Source organism: Emys orbicularis, chromosome 4 (assembly GCF_028017835.1).
Source record: "Emys orbicularis isolate rEmyOrb1 chromosome 4, rEmyOrb1.hap1, whole genome shotgun sequence".
Taxonomy (NCBI): domain Eukaryota; kingdom Metazoa; phylum Chordata; order Testudines; family Emydidae; genus Emys; species Emys orbicularis.
The window spans coordinates 84457767-84476241 of NC_088686.1; the positions used below are offsets into that span (position 1 = coordinate 84457767).

At 45.7% G+C, this 18475-nt stretch overlaps 1 protein-coding gene across 2 annotated transcripts in view; it reads left to right on the forward strand.

Moving 5' to 3' along the window:
• ABTB2 (ankyrin repeat and BTB domain containing 2) overlaps positions 1 to 18475 on the forward strand; it is a 200827-nt gene that overhangs the window by 116063 nt on the left and 66289 nt on the right. Inside the window, exon 3 of one of the 2 annotated variants that reach the window (XM_065403267.1) lies at positions 5106 to 5133. The exons of the other annotated variant lie outside the window; for it this stretch is intronic. Within the exon in view, the coding sequence (XP_065259339.1) occupies positions 5106 to 5133 (28 nt within the window). The remainder of the gene's footprint in view (positions 1 to 5105; positions 5134 to 18475) is intronic. 2 annotated transcript variants of the gene reach the window in all.

Genomic DNA, 18475 nt, shown 5'->3' on the forward strand with positions numbered 1-18475 from the left:
AGTGGGCATGGAACTTGATCTTCCTAGTCCAGAAGGACAAGCCTCAGACACTTCATCTTGTGTTAGTAGAGGGCCTATGAGTCAGGATGCAGCAGTTCTGATTCTGTCCACTAGAGATCAACATCCAGAGTTGTGAGGTCAGTAGCCTCTGTGTTTGGAACACTCAATATGCTGCTGCCAAGGCTTCTTCCTCTTTTTCTAAAGCTTTTGTCTGAGTGTGAGACAGAGTGGTAGGTGTGTACGTGTGTGTGTGAATGCCATCCCTTTCCTCAGTGGGGGCTTCTGTCCTCCCTGTGTGCTGTCTGTGCTACAATGTGAACCTGTCCTGCCCTAGCCCTGTAGAGACTTTTTCTTTTTCCTCTGCCATGTGACAGTCTGATTCATTGTGCTCAGTGCCTCAGCCAAAGGAGGTCCTCTCCACAAAGAGCTGAACTCCAAGCGTCAATAAAAGAATTCCTGGCAATGGCATAAATCTCTAATTAGGTCAGGCTCTCTGGATATATTTCCTAGGAAGCACAATCTAATTAGCACCACCCTCCGTTATGAAAGGACTACAGCAGTGGTGGTCAACTTGTTTTCATTTGTGGACCCCTAAAAAATTTCAAATGGAGGTGCAGACCCTTTTGGAAATCTTAGGCATAGTCTGCGGACCCCAGGTTGGAAACCACTGAACTACAGCAAGGTGGTACATTGGCAAAGTATATATTAAGTAATTGAGCCCAAAATGGGCCGGTGCACAAATACAATGGTTGCAGTAGACTGTATTCTCTCATGTTTTTAAAATTCATGAGATACTAATTCTCAGTCTCTAATATATCTGGCACGTTAGCAACTTGGGATGTGGTAATGATTCTAAGCTCTTTAAATAACTGTCAAATCTGAGGGTTGTTAGCAGTGTTGCTTTTTTCATGTTTTTGGGGTTTTTTGATTTTTTTTTTTTTTTAAAGAGGCCTTTGTTCTATAATAAAAACTCAGGCAACCTTTGGTGGAATTTTTTGTTTTGTTTTGTGTGTGTGGTTTTTTTGAAGAACTATTTAGAGTATTAAAACAACACTATGGATCTATTAATCTCTGACCAGTTACTTAACCAAGTATTTTGTTCTTAATGTAAATGTCTAGTAATAAAACAGTTTCCAAACATTCTTTTAAAAACAAAACTCAAAGAGGCACTGTTGGAAACTGAATTGCTGCTTGGACGAGTTATATTTAGAGCCCTAATGGATGCTAAGGGTTGCCCGTTGGTGATGAAGCACAAGTTATGCTTGTTGTACAAACTATAAATGGCTATGACCAAGGATTTACGGATTAAAAAGTGCCTCTGTTTCAGATGATCTGAGGGCAAGAACAGGGCGTAGTAATGGATGTTTAATGCAGGGCTCTAAAGATATTGCCAAATTCTGATTGTCCCATCACCACTGAAGGGTCTCTAGAGGGAAACGGCACTGTTCAAAAATAGGTAGCGGGCATGTTCTTGTGTATACAACATATTGGGCACTGGTGGAAAGGAAGCATCCCCGATTGTGTGGTGTGGATGAGGGGAGAGAGCATAGAAGCAACGAAGGAGAATACAATAGGCCCTGGAAAGCCAGAGAAACTGAGACACATCATGGAGGGAAATAAGATCAAAAGAGAGGAGTGAGCATGGAAGTAGATAAGGGGAGACAGGTCAGGGCAGCACTGAGAGAGTAGGAGAGAGGCCATCGAAGAGCAGAGAGAGGGCCTGAGCCTACGGCTGTTGCATGAGTGGAATGCTCATTGACTCTGGGGTTCTTGTGAGCTTTTTTTGTTATTGTCTTTGTTGATAAAGTTTTCTAAGATTATTGGATGGGAGGAGATCTAGAAGTGCAAAACATTATTATTAAGAGAATGACATTCCATGTTGTAGAAAAAGTGGCCTGCCAAATACTTCCAAGTATTTATTTGAGTAAATCGGAATCAAAAGACAAATGGATTCTTTTTCAATATACAGTTGACACAGACCTTTAGCACTATCCAAATTATTCTGGGCCATGTAAATAACCCTGTCAAGAGGCACATGGGTTTTGTTTTCAGACACAAACATTCTTTCGAGAGTGGGAAGTGCTGATGTTTGTTTATTCCAAAACTTGAGCTCACAAAGACATTTTAATGTGAGCTCCAGGCAAGTTCTGTAAAGATGGGGAGGTCTCGTGATTAATGAGCTGTGCATGCAGGTTAATGCTGGTCTGGCCAGTTTACCTCTCCTGATTGTATTGTTTATTGTAGTCGGAGTGTCAATAGAGTACAGTACATTGGAGGTTAACTGTGTGTGTGAAACTGCAATGTACTGTATGTGTCATTTATTTCAATTGCTTTTTTAAAATAAATGGCCCTAGAGATGAACATTCCCTGAGTTTGTCGGCTAGACACAGAGATTAGCTTGAGTCAATGACTGACAATCCCATCCTTTTGTGAGTCATTTGTGTTTACCTATATGACATGCACATGACTATCTAATGGAGACATCAGCCTGACCCTTCATAGTCCACTTTCATAGACTGTACCAGGTGAACTGAGTCAGAGGCAATGGTGCTAGAGCTTACTCATTCATATACAGAGGTGGGCGAGAAACCAATTGTTCAGTTCACTGGCAGTTCCAAAAAATCAAGAAAAAATGTGGTTCAGGTTAAACTGAATCCAGACATTTTTGGCAAATTGTGAATCTAGCTGCTTCTCCCTCTCCCCCCATCCCCCCAAATCTAGCAAATCTGTGTCAAATTCACAAATAGTTTTGTGAACTGAAACTGCATTTTTTGGTGAATAATATATTTGTCTGGAAAATGTTACCCATTTCTACTCATCTATTGTAATGACAGTATCATGTATTGAGCAGTTCTGATGCTGTCTGGTATTACTGTGCATCATAGGGACTATATTGCGAATGGAGATTATCCTTAGCTCATGTGGTAGTCGCCTGTCTTTTAGGAGCAGGATGATCTGAATTCTGTCACCATGAAGTTCTTATTTGGTCATGGATTTGATACAATATTAGGTATTAAAAATATGTGTAGAGTGAGATACCATTAGTGGCAACCTACAGTGGTTTAAAGCAGCTCATACCTACAGCCTCCTAAATATTGGGAGGTAGTTAGAAGTGCATTCTAAATTGTAAAAAGGGGGGGGGGGACCCTTTTGTAAAGCTTTGTTTTTTAATTTGAGATGTACAGAATTATTTATTTCTCATGTTTAGAGAATTCCAAATGATGTAATTATGGTTTTGATGTTGATTATCAGATGATCTATTGATCTATTTTTAATGTTACTGTAATGGTATATTAAATCCAACCAGGAAAAACCAGAATGAGGATTAGTTTAATCAGATTAAGGTTTTAACTACCCAGGGAAATTAACTGGAATAACTATTGTGGAATACATTAACGCACAGTAGCTATTCCAGAATATTCTTTCATGGACACTCAATAGTCACTTTATTCCAGAAAAATTCCTTCACTTTGGAAGAGCACTAATTATTCTAGAATTATTCCATAATTGTGTCTATACAAGGAGCAATTCTGGAACAGCTATTGTGGAATAGTTTTTATTCTGCAATAGTTATTCCAGTCAATTTCTCCATGTAGACAGTAAAAGAATTGGAAGTCATAAGAGTTCCAAATTTATCATCCTCTAACTGTCTGGCAGATAATAGGATGTAGAACTAAACCCAAATGAAGTGAGATCATTATGGCATTGTACAAAGAGCTTAATGAGACCTCATCTCTGGGCACAATTCAAGCACCTCTATTTCAGGAAGGAGAGTGAAGAATCAGGAGTGGCTCAGAGGCTAACAAGGATAAAAGACAGTGGGGCTCTAATTGTGCCAGCTTGTACCTTGATCTTCCTCCCACCCCAGCTATCACACATTAAGATTTTTTTTCTTTTTAAATGGAGATATCCTATCTCCTAGAACTGGAAGGGACCTTGAAAGGTCATCGAGTCCAGTCCCCTGCCTTCACTAGCAGGACCAAATACTGATTTTGCCCCAGATTCCTAAGTGGCCCCCTGAAGGATTGAACTCTCAACCCTGGGTTTAGCAGGCCAGTGCTCAAACCACTGAGCTATCCCTCATGCTACACTATGCTACAATTATGCTACACTAGTATTTAGGTGGGAGATTTACCAAAAAAAAAAAAAAAAAAGTGGATTGCTGGAAGTGGTGTTACACTCTTCCTTCTGAGCTTACTGGCCTTATGCCTCAATGTGGTGCTAAGGGACATGGAGCTGCCATCTTTCAGATGAGATTAGGGTGCCCTCCTTTTCAAAAGGCAAAAGCGGGACACAAGAAGGAGACCCACCCCTCTCCGTGGTCCTGCCCCCTGGCCAAGCTGAAAGCTGGAGCCGGGCCATGGGAAGAGATGCCCAGGGAGCCCAGGCCACTGTATGGAGCCCCGGACCCTCCATCTTCCCTGAGCAAGGGACTAGGGCCCACCTCAGCCTCCCCCACACTGGGAAGAGGTTGGTGCCACCCCTGAGCCTCGGGCAGGCACGGAGCGGTGCTGCAGGGAATCCGGGACAAATGCTGTCCGGGAGTCATTCAGCCTGGGACCGGGACTTGAACTCTGCATTTTGGGACTGTCCCGCCCAAAACAGGATGGGTTGTCACCCTAGATGACAAGTAAATTTCTTATGCCATGTTTTGTAAGAGTAACTATGTAATCCCGGAGTCCTAGCCAAAATCTATTTTACCTGCCTAAAATCCATTCTACCTTCCCACATTCCCCTGTGTAGTTTCAACTGGATAAACCCTGTCTCTTCCTGTCTTAAGCTGAGTGTTTGTATTGTCGTGCACTGTTAGAGCTACTGTGTTTCACCCCAGAGTTTAGCTGCATTTCAGGTGAGGTGGGGTGATCCCTATGCACACTTTGCAAAGCACTTTGGATTCTTTGGGGTAAAACTGAATGAAAGATGTTAATGTTATTAACTAAAAAAGGACCATAAGAAAATTACTGTCGGTACAGGGGACATTACTGAGATGTATGTGTATGATTCTGAATGAGTGAAGAAGTTAGATGACAAGATGATTTAAGAAAGCCGCTTCTGTCAAATCACCCTGGAGGGGAAGGAAGTATTATTCCCATTTTACAGTTAAGTGAACAGAGAAACAGGGAGATCTAATAAGTTGGCCAAGGTCACACAGCAAGTCAGTGTCAGATCTGGAAATAGAACCTTGGCAGCATAACACCAAGTCTCCTGCTCTACCCATTAGACAGCACTCACTGTTGGCAAATGAGTCTGTTTTCTTCACTTCTTCCAGAAGGCTTGTGGCAAATTATACGGTGCCTCATAAAGCTTCTCTCCGTTTGTCGATGTGATATTTACAGCCCTGTAGAGGGTTTGCTCTTTAATGAGTCTAATTGGAATCTGAAAACAGAAGTTTGTAAAAGCACAGAGGATTTATTCCAAAACCTACTGTTACTGCCGAGCTGCAGGGTCCTATTATACCCTCAAATTCCACATGGAAATTCTGATGCCAAGAATGCTGGTGATCTTAGAGAGAATGGCCCTACGCTTGGAGATTGTGTTTGTTTGGCACCCACAGCACATCGGATTCTTTTCAAGTAGCTGCAATGGTTGCACTACAATGAATTTACGTTTCTAGAAATTGAGGGAAAATATTAAAGTTCCTTTGTCTCTTTTTAGTGACATCAAAGACCACATTTTCAAATGACTTCATCATAGCGTGTAAAACAGTAAGCATAGTTTTCCAGACCCAAGTTAAAACACAGCCATGCCACTTATTTAAAATCTGGGCTAGTTGACAATAGAACAATGATTCAATATCGGCAAATTTGGTCTGACCAGGGGTTCTGAATGAGGAGATGTGGGCAATGCAGAGATCTGGCACTAACTCCCTCTGTGAGCTTGGACAACTCACTTCAGCTCTTTTTTGTCTTTGTTTCCCCACCTATGATATTGAGGTAATGATGGTGGCCCTCCTGCCACAGCACTGAGAGCCTCAGGTGAAAGGTGATGTATAATAACAAAAGAATGGCCATACTTTTGGCCAATGGGTCAGACCAATGGTCCATTTAGCCCAGTATCCTGCCTTCCGACAGTGGCCAGAGCCAGATGCTTCAGAGGGAATGAACAGAACAGGGCAGTTATTGAGTGATCCATCCCCTGTCTTCCTGTCCCAGCTTCTGGCAGTCAGAGATTTCAGGACACCCAGAGCATGGGGTTGTGTCCCTGACTGTCTTGGCTAATGAACTTATCTAATTCTTTTTTGAACCCAGTTATACGTTGGCCTTCACAACATCCCTTGGCCATGAGTTCCACAGGTTGACTGTGCGTTGTGTGAAGAAGTACTTCCTTTTGTTTGTTTTAAAACTGCTGCCTATTAATTTCATTGGGTGACCTCTAGTTCTTGTGTTATGTGAAGGGGTAAATAACACCTTCTGTGACGTTGCACCCCATAATGCTTTATAGAAGTATGCTTATGAGTGTAAATATGATATAACTGGAATATGTTTTATGCTAGATATGCCATGTAACACATCTCTGCAAAGGTTAAGATCTACTGAATATATTCATCCTGTTTGTATGCATGTATCATTTTTGTATTCAAAGTTATGAATATTGGCTAGGTACTTGTTTGATTTTAAGTAGCCTCAGTGAAGCAGTTGGTCAGCTTCTTGAGAAAAGACTATTCTCAGTAAGTGCCCAATCAAGAAACACTTAAGCTAACAATGAACTTTGAGAGATGCCAATCCACATCTGAGCTTTTCTGGGAATGTGGCATCGGCCTGTAAGGAACTGAGTCATGCATGGACATGTGACTTGCCCATGTGACTCCAAGAATCCATCTTGGAGCTGGATCTTGCATAGGAGAGGGGAAGGGGTTTCCACCCACAAAAGAGAGACTATACAGACGCTCCCCGGGTTATGCAAGACCTGACTTACGCAAATCCGCACTTACGGAAGAAGTTCCGTAAGCTAGAAATAGGAGGGTGTTTTTTTTGTTTTGTTTTTTTTTAATGGTCGGAGATGTATTTCCGACTTATGCAAAATTTGAGTTTGCGTAAGTCGGGGAGCGTCTATATAAGCCCCTGGGGAAACCCCTCCATTTTGTCTTCAGCTGGCACAAAAGATAGCCTCTCCACCCCAAGGAGATGCCTGAAAGAAACTGGAACAAAGGACAGTAACTACAGGGGTGTGAGTGATTGCTGGACCCAGACTAGGAGGAAGTCGAGTCTGTAAAAGAGGCTTATTGGAACATCTCTGAGGATGAGCTTTACCAGCATTTAGTTTTTTACCGTATTAGGCTTAGACTTGCGTGTTTTATTTTATTTTGCTCGGTAATTCACTTTATTCTGTCTGTTATTACTTGGAACCGCTTAAATCCTACTTTTTATATTTAATAAAATCACTTTTTACTTATTAATTAACCCAGAGTAAGTATTAATACCTGGTGGGGGGGGAGAAGCAAACAGCTGTGCATATCTCTCTATCAGTGTTATAGAGGGTGGACAATTTATGAGTTTACCCTGTATAAGCTTTATACAGGGTAAAACGGGTTTATTTGGGGTTTGGATCCCATTGGGAGCTGGGTATCTGAGTGCTGGAGACAGGAGCACTTCTTAAGCTGTTTTCAGTTAAGCCTGCAGCTTGTGGGGCAGACTTGAATCTGTGTTTGCAGCAGGCAAGCGTGTCTGGCTCAAATAAGACAAGGTACTGAAGTCCCAAGCTGTCAGGGAAAATGGGCTCAGAGGTAGTCTAGGCACATCGGGTGGCAGTCCTAAAGGGGTTTCTGTGATCCAACCCGTCACATCTTCCCTATTCACTTTCTCCACACTAGTCATGATTTTATAGATCTCTAGCATATCCCCACTTAGTCATCTCTTTTCTAAACTGCACGGTCCCAGTCTTTTTAATCTCTCCACATATGGAAGCTGTTACATACCCCTAATCATTTGTGTTGCCCTTTTCTGTACCTTTTCCAATTCTAATGTGTGTTTTTTGAGCTGGGGATGACTGAAACTGCACACACAATATTCAAGGAGTGGGCATACTATGGATTTGTATAGAGGCATTATTATATTTTCTGTTTTATTATCTATCCTTTTCCTAGTGGTTCTTAACTTTCTATTAGCCTTTTTGACTGCTCCAGATTGCAAAGTATGTTTATGATGAACTTTATGGAAACTTACCTGGTTTTCCAGTATCCTTTAAAATACCAGCTCAGGATATGAGTTCATCAGATTATGTAAAATTCAGCAATTGGGATCAGGTCAGTGGTTGGACAGGAGACCTCCAAGGAAAACTCACCGTGGTGTGGGAAGTAGGACTGGTGATTGAGTAAGTAGCATGCTTCTCTCTGAATTAATAACCAATGCCCTGTTGCTGTGTTTGTTGGTAGTGTGCTGCTCTTCTGCCATCTTCATGTCAACTTTTGAATACGATGTAAAAAAGAGGCTCTATCCACTCTTGATCATCTGGAATGCCATTTGTCCCAGCCACACCATGGAACTTCCAATATCCTACCTATACCTCCCACCTCCACCCCAACCCCAGCATTTTCAATGGTCACCTCCCTTTCCCAAAACAGTTATTTGTTGCTGATGTAGCATGGCAGCCATGTTCCATCCCAGAGATGATTGTATTTCAAGGATGAGTGAAATAAAAACCTGTTAGTGTTTATGATGGTCCAGTATTAATAGAAAGCATGATTAGTTCCGTGAGATTACCCAGGCATTTAAGGATTTGTGCTGACTGACAGTGGCCTTACAGATTTTCTGTACCATAATGTACACCAAAAGTTAATGTAGTAGCTCACCTAGAGCTGCAAAATCTGTAAACTCTGATTGTTCCTCATATTTATGGAATATCGGGACTGGTGAACCAGGTTATTGCAGAGGGATAATGGACTTTCAGGGTGTCCTTAAGCCTGCAGTTTTGGGGCATCTTTATGCTTGAGCCATATAATGCCTATTGATATTTTGCAAATAATGACCAGGTTGTTTTCTAGAAGACAATGCTGGCTCTTGATAACGTTACTTAAGCCCAGACAAACTTTGGCTGCCAGTATTAGTCTTTGATGCGTGCATTAGGTCACAAAGTATGTTCCACTCATGAAACTGAGAGACTGTCCGCTCCGCCTAGAGCTAAATGTAGTACAGATGGGCACTGTAAAAGTTTCCCCACACTCCCCTGCCAAACAGTCATGACCTTCAACACCCATAACTATTCCAATCTTGGCACCAACCCCTCACCCCGGCCATCACCCCTAAATCCTGACCTACACTTCTGCTATTTTAGTCCAGCCCCCAAATCTCTATCCCCTCATCTCTACAAGTGTCCTGACTACAGCACCCCCTACTCTCCCACTCCTGGCTATGCTTGTGCACCACAGTCCTGACTGGTATTGTCACATGGAGCCCTGGCTATCCCTCAGAAGAGGCTGCCAGTTGTGCCAGATTGTGTATGTATGTGAGGGGCTTGGTGTGGAAAGATGGCCACAAACAATCAGTGTGAGACCACAAACTCGTTTTAATGTGTGGGTGTGTGAATTGATCTGATCTCTACCCAGCAGTTTCCAGAACTGAACAGCTAAGACAGTGGCTCTTAAACTGTGCACCACTGAGCACTGGTAGATAATTTAGGGACCCTTCTGTCTTAGTGCTTAAGCCTTTCTCTCCCTTCCCCTGTCTCCTTCCCCCCATTTGTTTTGAATTAAGGTATGATTGTTAAATGTGGATGCTCATACATCTGACTGGTTTTGATTTCTCTTACTGCTGACAGAGCCCCACTGAATGATGTGCCCATCTGCTTTGTAATCACTTCATGCAAAACTGTTACTTTCCCATTAGTTAGCACTTATAAGCACTCTTCTCCCATCACAAGCTTCTTTCCCAACTCCTGTCTTCCTAGCAGGGTGATACATGACTGTACCTGATCTCAGAACATGACATGTTTTCATTTGCATATGTTATGGGAGGAACACTTTGGCTGTCTGGTTTTCTTTGGTGTACTCTGCTGTCAGAAGAACAGTAGACTATGGCTGTGATGATGTCAGATTTCATAAAACCAAGCAGGCTTGAGCTTTCATAGTACTTGGATGAGAGCCTGCCAAGGAGAAAAACAAGGGGCTCCAGGATATGGCATTGACTTGGTAGGTGGTGCTCTTTGTTCTCAGTTAGTTCTGAATCAGTGTAGCATGGCATTGCGGTGCGAGACAGAAATTAATGGAGTCCCTCACCAATCATGATGTTTAAGATTTATGGCACTTTTTGTAGAAAAAGGACTTCTGTCTTTGGGTATGTCTACACTACAGGATTAATTCGAATTTATATAATTCGAATTTAGGAAACCGATTTTATAAATTCGAATGTATTCGGCCACACTAGGCACCATTAATTCGGTGGTTTGCGTCCAAGCTACCATAGTAGCATCGATTTCCAGAGCGTTGCATTGTGGGTAGCTTTTACATAGCTATCCCATAGTTCCCGCAGTCTCCACCCCCCTTGGAATTCTGGGTTGAGACCCCAGTGCATGATGGGGCAAAAAACATTGTCGCAGGTAGTTCTGGGTACAGCCTCCCCCTCCCTCCCTGAAAGCAACGGCAGACAACCATTTCGCGCCTTTTTTCCTGAGTGAACTCTGCAGACTCCATTCTGCATCAAGCATGGATCCCGTTGTGCTCCAGAACGCAGTCTTGAACATTGTAAACACCTCGCGCTTTCTCGTGGAGTTTATGCTTACACAGGACCAGAAAAAAGAGGCGAGGAGGAGGAGGAGGCGGCGATTGCAGCGCAGCGACCAGCGTGATGAGGACATGGACACGGACACAGAATTCTCTGAGACCGCGGGCCCCGGTGCTTTGGAGATTATGATGTTAATGGGCCAGGTTATAGGCTTTGAACGCCGATTCTGGGCCCGGGAAACAAGCACAGACTGGTGGGACCGCATAGTGTTGCAGGTGTGGGACGATTCCCAGTGGCTGAGAAACTTTCGCATGCGTAAGGGCACTTTCATGGAACTTTGTGACTTGCTTTCCCCTGCCCTGAAGCGCCAGAATACCAAGATGAGAGCAGCCCTCACAGTTGAGAAGCGAGTGGCGATAGCCCTGTGGAAGCTTGCAACGCCAGACAGCTACCGGTCAGTCGGGAATCAATTTGGAGTGGGCAAATCTACTGTGGGGGCTGCTGTGATGCAAGTAGCCAAAGCAATCACGGAGGTGCTGCTACGAAAGGTAGTGACTCTGGGAAATGTGCAGGTCATAGTGGATGGCTTTGCTGCAATGGGATTCCCTAACTGTGGTGGGGCAATAGATGGAACCCATATTCCTATCTTGGCACCGGAGCACCAGGGTACCCAGTACATAAACCGCAAGGGGTACTTCTCAATGGTGCTGCAAGCACTTGTGGATCACAAGGGACGTTTCACCAACATCCATGTGGGCTGGCCGGGAAGGGTTCATGACGCTCGCGTCTTCAGGAACACCAATCTGTTTAAACGGCTGCAGCAAGGGACTTACTTTCCGGACCAGAAAATAACCGTGGGGGATGTTGAAATGCCAATTGTTATTCTTGGGGACCCAGCCTACCCCTTAATGCCATGGCTCATGAAGCCATACACAGGCAGCCTGGACAGGAGTCAGGAGTTGTTCAACTACAGGCTGAGCAAGTGCAGAATGGTGGTAGAATGTGCATTTGGCCGTTTAAAAGGTCGCTGGCGATCCTTATTGACTCGCTCAGACCTCAGCCAAACCAATATCCCCATTGTTATTACTGCTTGCTGTGTGCTTCACAATCTCTGTGAGAGCAAGGGGGAGACCTTTATGGCAGGGTGGGAGGCTGAGGCAAATCGCCTGGCTGCTGATTACTCGCAGCCAGACACCAGGGCGATTAGAAGAGCACACGATGAAGCGCTGCGCATTAGGGAAGCTTTGAAAACCAGTTTCATGACTGGCCAGGCTACAGTGTGAAATTTATGTTTGTTTATCCTTCCTGAAAACCCGCCCCCTTTATTGACTCATTCTCTGTAAGGAACCCACCCTCCCCCTTCCCCCAGCTTGCTTTCAAAGGAAATAAAGTCACCATTGTTTAAAAATCATTTATTCTTTATGAATTGATTATAAAAAGAGGGAGAGAACCTGAGTGGGGTTTGGGAGGAGGATCAGCGGGAAGGAAAAGCCCAGTAAAAAAAGGTTAAGAAAATGGCAGCCTTTTGCTTGGGCTGTCCACTGGGGTGGAATGGGAGGGTGTACGGAGCCTCCCCCCCCGTGTTCTTACACATCTGGGTGTGGAGGCTATGGAACATGGTGAGGAGGTAGGGGGGTTATACAGGGGCTGTAGCGGCACAGAACCTGAGTGGGGTTTGGGAGGAGGATCTGCGGGAAGGAAAAGCCCAGTAAAAAAAGGTTAAAAAAATGGCAGCCTTTTGCTTGGGCTGTCCACTGGGGTGGAATGGGAGGGTGTACGGAGCCTCCCCCCCCGTGTTCTTACACGTCTGGGTGTGGAGGCTATGGAACATGGTGAGGAGGTAGGGGGGTTATACAGGGGCTGTAGCGGCACTCGGTTCTCCAGCAGCCGTTCCTGAAGCTCCACCAGACGCCGGAGCATGTCTGTTTGCTCACGCAGCAGCCCCAGCGTTGCTTCCCGACTCCTCTGATCTTCCTGCCGCCACCTCTCATCTCGAGCGTCTCTCCTCTCCTCACGTTGGTCCCTTCTGTCCTCACGTTGGTCCCTCATGTCCTCACGTTGGTCCCTCATGTCCTCACGTTGGTCCCTCCTGTCCTCACGGTCACTGGCTTCTTTCCTATACTTGCAAACCGTCTCCTTCCACTCATTCAGATGAGCTCTTTCATTCCTGGTGGATTGCATGATTTCGGAAAACATCTCTTCTCTCGTCTTTTTTTTACGACGCCTTATCTGGGATAGCCTTCGGGAAGGAGGAGGGAGGCTTGAAACATTTGCACCTGCTGGAGGGAGTGAAAAAAGGAGAGAATTTTTTTAAAAGATACATTTTTCAGAACAATGCTTATACTCTTTCACGGTGTATACTATTCACATTACATAGCACATGTGATTTCTGTGCAAGGTCGCATTTTGCCTCTTAATATTGAGTGCCTGTGGCTTTGCTGCTAGAGATCACAGACGCAGGTCGGGGCAACAGAATTCACCTTGCATGCTGCCATGGTAAGCCACTGTCTTTAGGCTTCTGCGCCCTGCTTTCCCACATACCAAGCAAAGCCCGTTGTGCTGCAGTTTTCCTGTTAGCTTGTTTTCTGCTGCTGAAGGTTAACACCCCCCCCCCCATCCAATTCTCTGGGATGAGTGCTTTCTCCCTCCCCCCACCGCGTGGCTGGTATCAGGGAAGATCCCTGCAGGAACCAAACTAACACAACCCCCCCCCACCCGCCATGAATTCTCTGGGATGAGTGCTTTCTCCCTCCCCCCACCGCGTGGCTGGTATCAGGGAAGATCCCTGCAGGAACCAAACTAACACCCCCCCCCCCCCCATCCAATTCTCTGGGATGAGTGCTTTCTCCCTCCCCCCACCGCGTGGCTGGTATCAGGGAAGATCCCTGCAGGAACCAAACTAACACCACCCCCCCCCCACCCGCCATGAATTCTCGGGGATGAGTGCTTTCTCCCTCCCCCCACCGCGTGGCTGGTATCAGGGAAGATCCCTGCAGGAACCAAACTAACACAACCCCCCCCCACCCGCCATGAATTCTCTGGGATGAGTGCTTTCTCCCTCCCCCCACCGCGTGGCTGGTATCAGGGAAGATCCCTGCAGGAACCAAACTAACACCACCCCCCCCCCATCCAATTCTCTGGGATGAGTGCTTTCTCCCTCCCCCCACCGCGTGGCTGGTATCAGGGAAGATCCCTGCAGGAACCAAACTAACACCACCCCCCCCCCACCCGCCATGAATTCTCGGGGATGAGTGCTTTCTCCCTCCCCCCACCGCGTGGCTGGTATCAGGGAAGATCCCTGCAGGAACCAAACTAACACCCCCCCCCCCACCCGCCATGAATTCTCGGGGATGAGTGCTTTCTCCCTCCCCCCACCGCCTGGCTGGTATCAGGGAAGATCCCTGCTAGCAAAACGCGAAAAGCTCTGGGCCAATCCTCCCCCCCCCCCCTTGCACTTGGCTAAATGCAGGGAAGGATTTCTTTTCAGCCACAGGCAAACAGCCCAGTAGGAACGGCCACCTCAGTCCCCTTAATTAAATTCCCTTATTTCAACCAGGTTACCCTAAGCGATATCACTCTCCTGAGGATTACACAGCAAGATAAAGAACGGATGTTGCTTGAATGCCAGCAAACACCGGGACCATACGCTGCCAGGCTCTGTCAGGCAATGATACCAGATTACTTGCTACTAGCATGGCGTGGTCAAGTGTCCTACCATGGAGGACGGAATAAGGCTGCACTGCCCAGAAACCTTGTGGCAAGGCTTTTGGAGTACCTCCAGGAGAGCTTCATGGAGATGTCCCTGGAGGATTTCCGCTCCATCCCCAGACATGTTAACAGACTTTTCCAGTAGCTGTACTGGCTGCGAATGCATCCCAAGTGCTCAGGGCAAATTAATCATTAAAAATGCTTGCTTTTAAACCATGTTTTATATTTTAAAAGGTAAACTCACCTGAGGTCCCTTCCATGGGGTCATGGTCTTGGGTGCTGGCTTGGGAGGCTTGGGAGGGTACTTCAGTCAGGGTGAGAAACAGTTCCTGGCTGTTGGGGAGAACGGAGAGCTGGGTGCTCTCTGCCAGCTCGTCCTCCTCCTCCTCCTCTTCCCCTTCCGCGGAATCATCAGGTGTACCTGATGAGATTATCCCCAGCTCGGAATCCACAGTCAGAGGTGGGGTAGTGGTGGCAGCCCCCCCTAGAAATGCATTTAGCTCAGCGTAGAAGCGGCATGTCCGCGGCTCTGACCCGGAGCGACCGTTTGCCTCCTTTGCTTTTTGATAGGCTTGTCTGAGCTCCTTGACTTTCACGCGGCACTGATCTGTGTCCCTATTGTGGCCTCTCTCCATCATGCCCTTGGAAATTTTTTCATAAGTTTTGGCATTTCGTCTTTTCGAACGCAGTTCAGCTAGCACTGAATCCTCTCCCCATATAGAGATCAAATCCAGTACCTCCTGTACGGTCCATGCTGGTGCTCTTTTTCGATTATCAGCCTGCATGGTTACCTGTGCTGATGAGCTCTCTGTGGTCACCTGTGCTCTCCACGCTGTGCAAACAGGAAATGAAATTCAAATGTTCCCGGGGCTTTTCCTGTCCACCTGGCCAGTGCATGCGAGTTCAGATTGCTGGCCAGAGCGGTCACAATGGTGCACTGTGGGATAGCTCCTGGAGGCCAATAACATCGAATTGCGGCCACACTAACGCTAATTCGAATTGACAAATTCGATTTTGGCGCTACTCCGCTCGTCGGGGTGGAGTACAGAAATCGAATTAAAGGGCCCTTTAATTCGAATTAAATGGCTTCGTTGTGTGGACGGGTCAAGCGTTAATTCGAATTAAGGCAGCTAAATCCGAATTAAAGTCGTAGTGTAGACCAGGCCTTTGTGTCTCACCCAAACTCCAGTATGGGTAATTAGAGTTGCAGTTGGATTAGAGCAGTGGTGGGCAATCTGCGGCCCGTCAGGGTAATTCGCTGGCGGGCCGCGAGACAGTTTGTTTACATTGACCGTCCGCAGGCACGGCTGCCCGCAGCTCCCAGTGGCTGTGCTTCGCCGTTCCCAGCCACTGGGAGCTGCGGGAAGTGGTGCGGGCTGGCTGCCTCTTCCCGCAGCTCCCATTGGCCGGGAATTGCAAATGGCAGCCATTGGGAGCTGCGGGTGGCCGTGCCTGTGGACAGTCAATGTAAACAAACTGTCTCGCAGCCTGCCAGTGGATTATCCTGACAGGCCGCAGGTTGCCCACCACTGGATTAGAGTCTTCTTGATTTCCTAAGTGAAATCCTGGCCCCATTGAAATCAATGGGAGTCTTGCCACCAACTTCAATGGGGCCAGGATTTCACCCTTCTGTCTCTAAAATGTTACTTCTACAAGCCTATTGGATTCAGGTAACATTTGACCTCTGTAAATGTTCCGTATGGAACTAATCACAAGCCATATATTGCAAAATTGTCTTAATGCCCATGACAGAAGACATTTTTCTTTCTTATTTTTGATCCTCTTGATGGATCCTATGTATTATTTACATTTTTTGTTTTGATGCGTATGTGACTCATACAAAATGTATCATGATTAAGGATAGGTAAATGGCTAAATATGATCCTGAATCTAGTGAGTGCTCCCAGAGCTGTCAAAAATTCATCTTTAGGTTTAATTTCCTGAAATGGATCTTTGTCTCATGTTTGTTTTGTTTGTTGATGTTATGGTAATGTCTAGGAAGTCATGAACCCCACTGTGCTAGGCATTGTACAAACCGAACAAAAAGACAGTCCTTGTTCCAAAGAGGTTATTTTTGTTCTGCCCAGAGGAAAGGTATTTAAAACAAATGTAATTTTATTGGTTTTAGCTAAAAACAAGTTAAAGCGCAACACGTAACCCTCTCCTTCTCTCCATACTCCCCAACATATGCCCTGTGGGATAGCAATATCTGTGTTCTGTAATCTAATATATCCTGAACCAAGTTCTTTAGACTTTGTCACACCTTTCATATAGAGTTAGTGCCCTATGCAATCTCCAGAAGAAATCCCAGATGGCAAAATTCCATTGCTTTTCAGACCAGTCTCACTGGCTCTTTACCACTTCTGAGAGGCCACCTCTTAACCTCTAAACATCATGTAACCATTTGGAAGACCTCAAAGAGCTGACAAAGTAGTCAGGAAGCTGTCCTCCAACGCGAAAGATTTAGATTACAGCAGATTTCTGTACCAACTGCTTTAAAGTGCTATGAAGTCCAGAAACCACAATGAAAATCTTCCCATTGCAGGGTCCTTTTTCCATAAACATCACATGCAAACAACCCAGAGAGCGTAACAACATACAGATAAAATGTCATGGACATGGGTTTTGATCCCTCTAGCCTGAAATCTCCAAACAAAATCCAGTCAAAACCTCCTAGTTCACCTTCTTTTGATGCCAAACCATAATTGTCACGTGATTTTGATGCCAGACAGTAAATTATCCCAGCTTCACTCAAAACTCAGCCCAAGAGTCACTCGCAAAGTTCTCAAACCTTTCTACAAACCTGACTGAGCTTTGAGCTTGAACCAAACCCCACATCAGGTGGAAACTGCAGAGTTGCATGGCCAGCTTGCCTGGGAAGTGCGGCCCAGCAGCCATAACAGCATCCCCACTGCACCACTAAAAGCAACAAGATGTCGAACGGTGTGAACGTTTTTTGTTTTCTGGTCCCTTGAACCAACTCAGATTGCAGAAGCATTTTTCAAGTTGCTCTTAAAAAGCATCAGATTACAGACAACCAGGGCCGGCTCTAGCGTTTTTGCCACCCCAAGCGCGCGCGCACACACACAAAAAAGCCGCGATCGGTGGCAATTCGGCGGCAGGTCCTTCGCTCCCAGAGGGAGTGACGGCCCTGCCGCCGAATTGCCGCCAGACGTGCCGCCCTCCTCTTCATTGGCCTCCCCAGGCACCTGCTTGCTACGTTGGTGCCTGGAGCCGGCCCTGCAGACAATTCAAAAACCTTCAGGCTAGCAGAATAGTTTCATTCTGAAGAACTGCTTACTGGAACTCCACCCAGTAACTGCCTTTTAAGAGCCCTGGAACAGATTTCATATATTAAGTGAGGTAGAATAAATCTTGCTTTATTCCCAGCTGCTATTTCAAAAGCTATGGAAATACCAGGAACTAATTACTGTTGTTACACCTTGCCTTGATCACAGAACTATGAAGGTGCTTTCAGTTGGGCTCCTGTGTGTAGTGCTACCTCCCAGGAATGTCGGAAAAGGTTGCTGCTTAAATTGTTGTGATTTTAAGGCCTGATCCATCCCACACTGAAATCAGTAGAAAGACTTATGTTGACATCACTGGGAGTTGGATTAGCTCCTTAATCTCTTTGGCAATAAAAATATATATATAATTTTGTGGCCAGAATACCAGGGCCTGGCCAGGAATGGATGAGAGTCACACAACCAGGGCCAGCTCCAGGGTTTTGGCTGCCCCAAGCAGCCAAACAAACAAACAAACAAAAAACCCAAAAAAAGCCACGATCGCGATCTGCGGCGACAATTCGGCGGGAGGTCCTTCGCTCTGAGCAGGAGTGAGGGACCGTCTGCCGAATTGCCGCCGAACAGCTGGACATGCCGCCCCTTTTCGAAGTGGCCGCCCCAAGCACCTGCTTGGTAAGCTGGTGCCTGTAGCCGGCCCTGCACATAACATAATCCATACAAGAAAAAAATATTTTCTAGACAACAAAGTGAGCTGTTGATGGATCTTTGCAGCATAGTAATTAAAGGTTGCTTTGGGTTGTTGTTTTGTGGGGGAAATATACCCTTGAAATTCATGTCAACTGTAGTTTTACTCCCAGATTGCAAGTA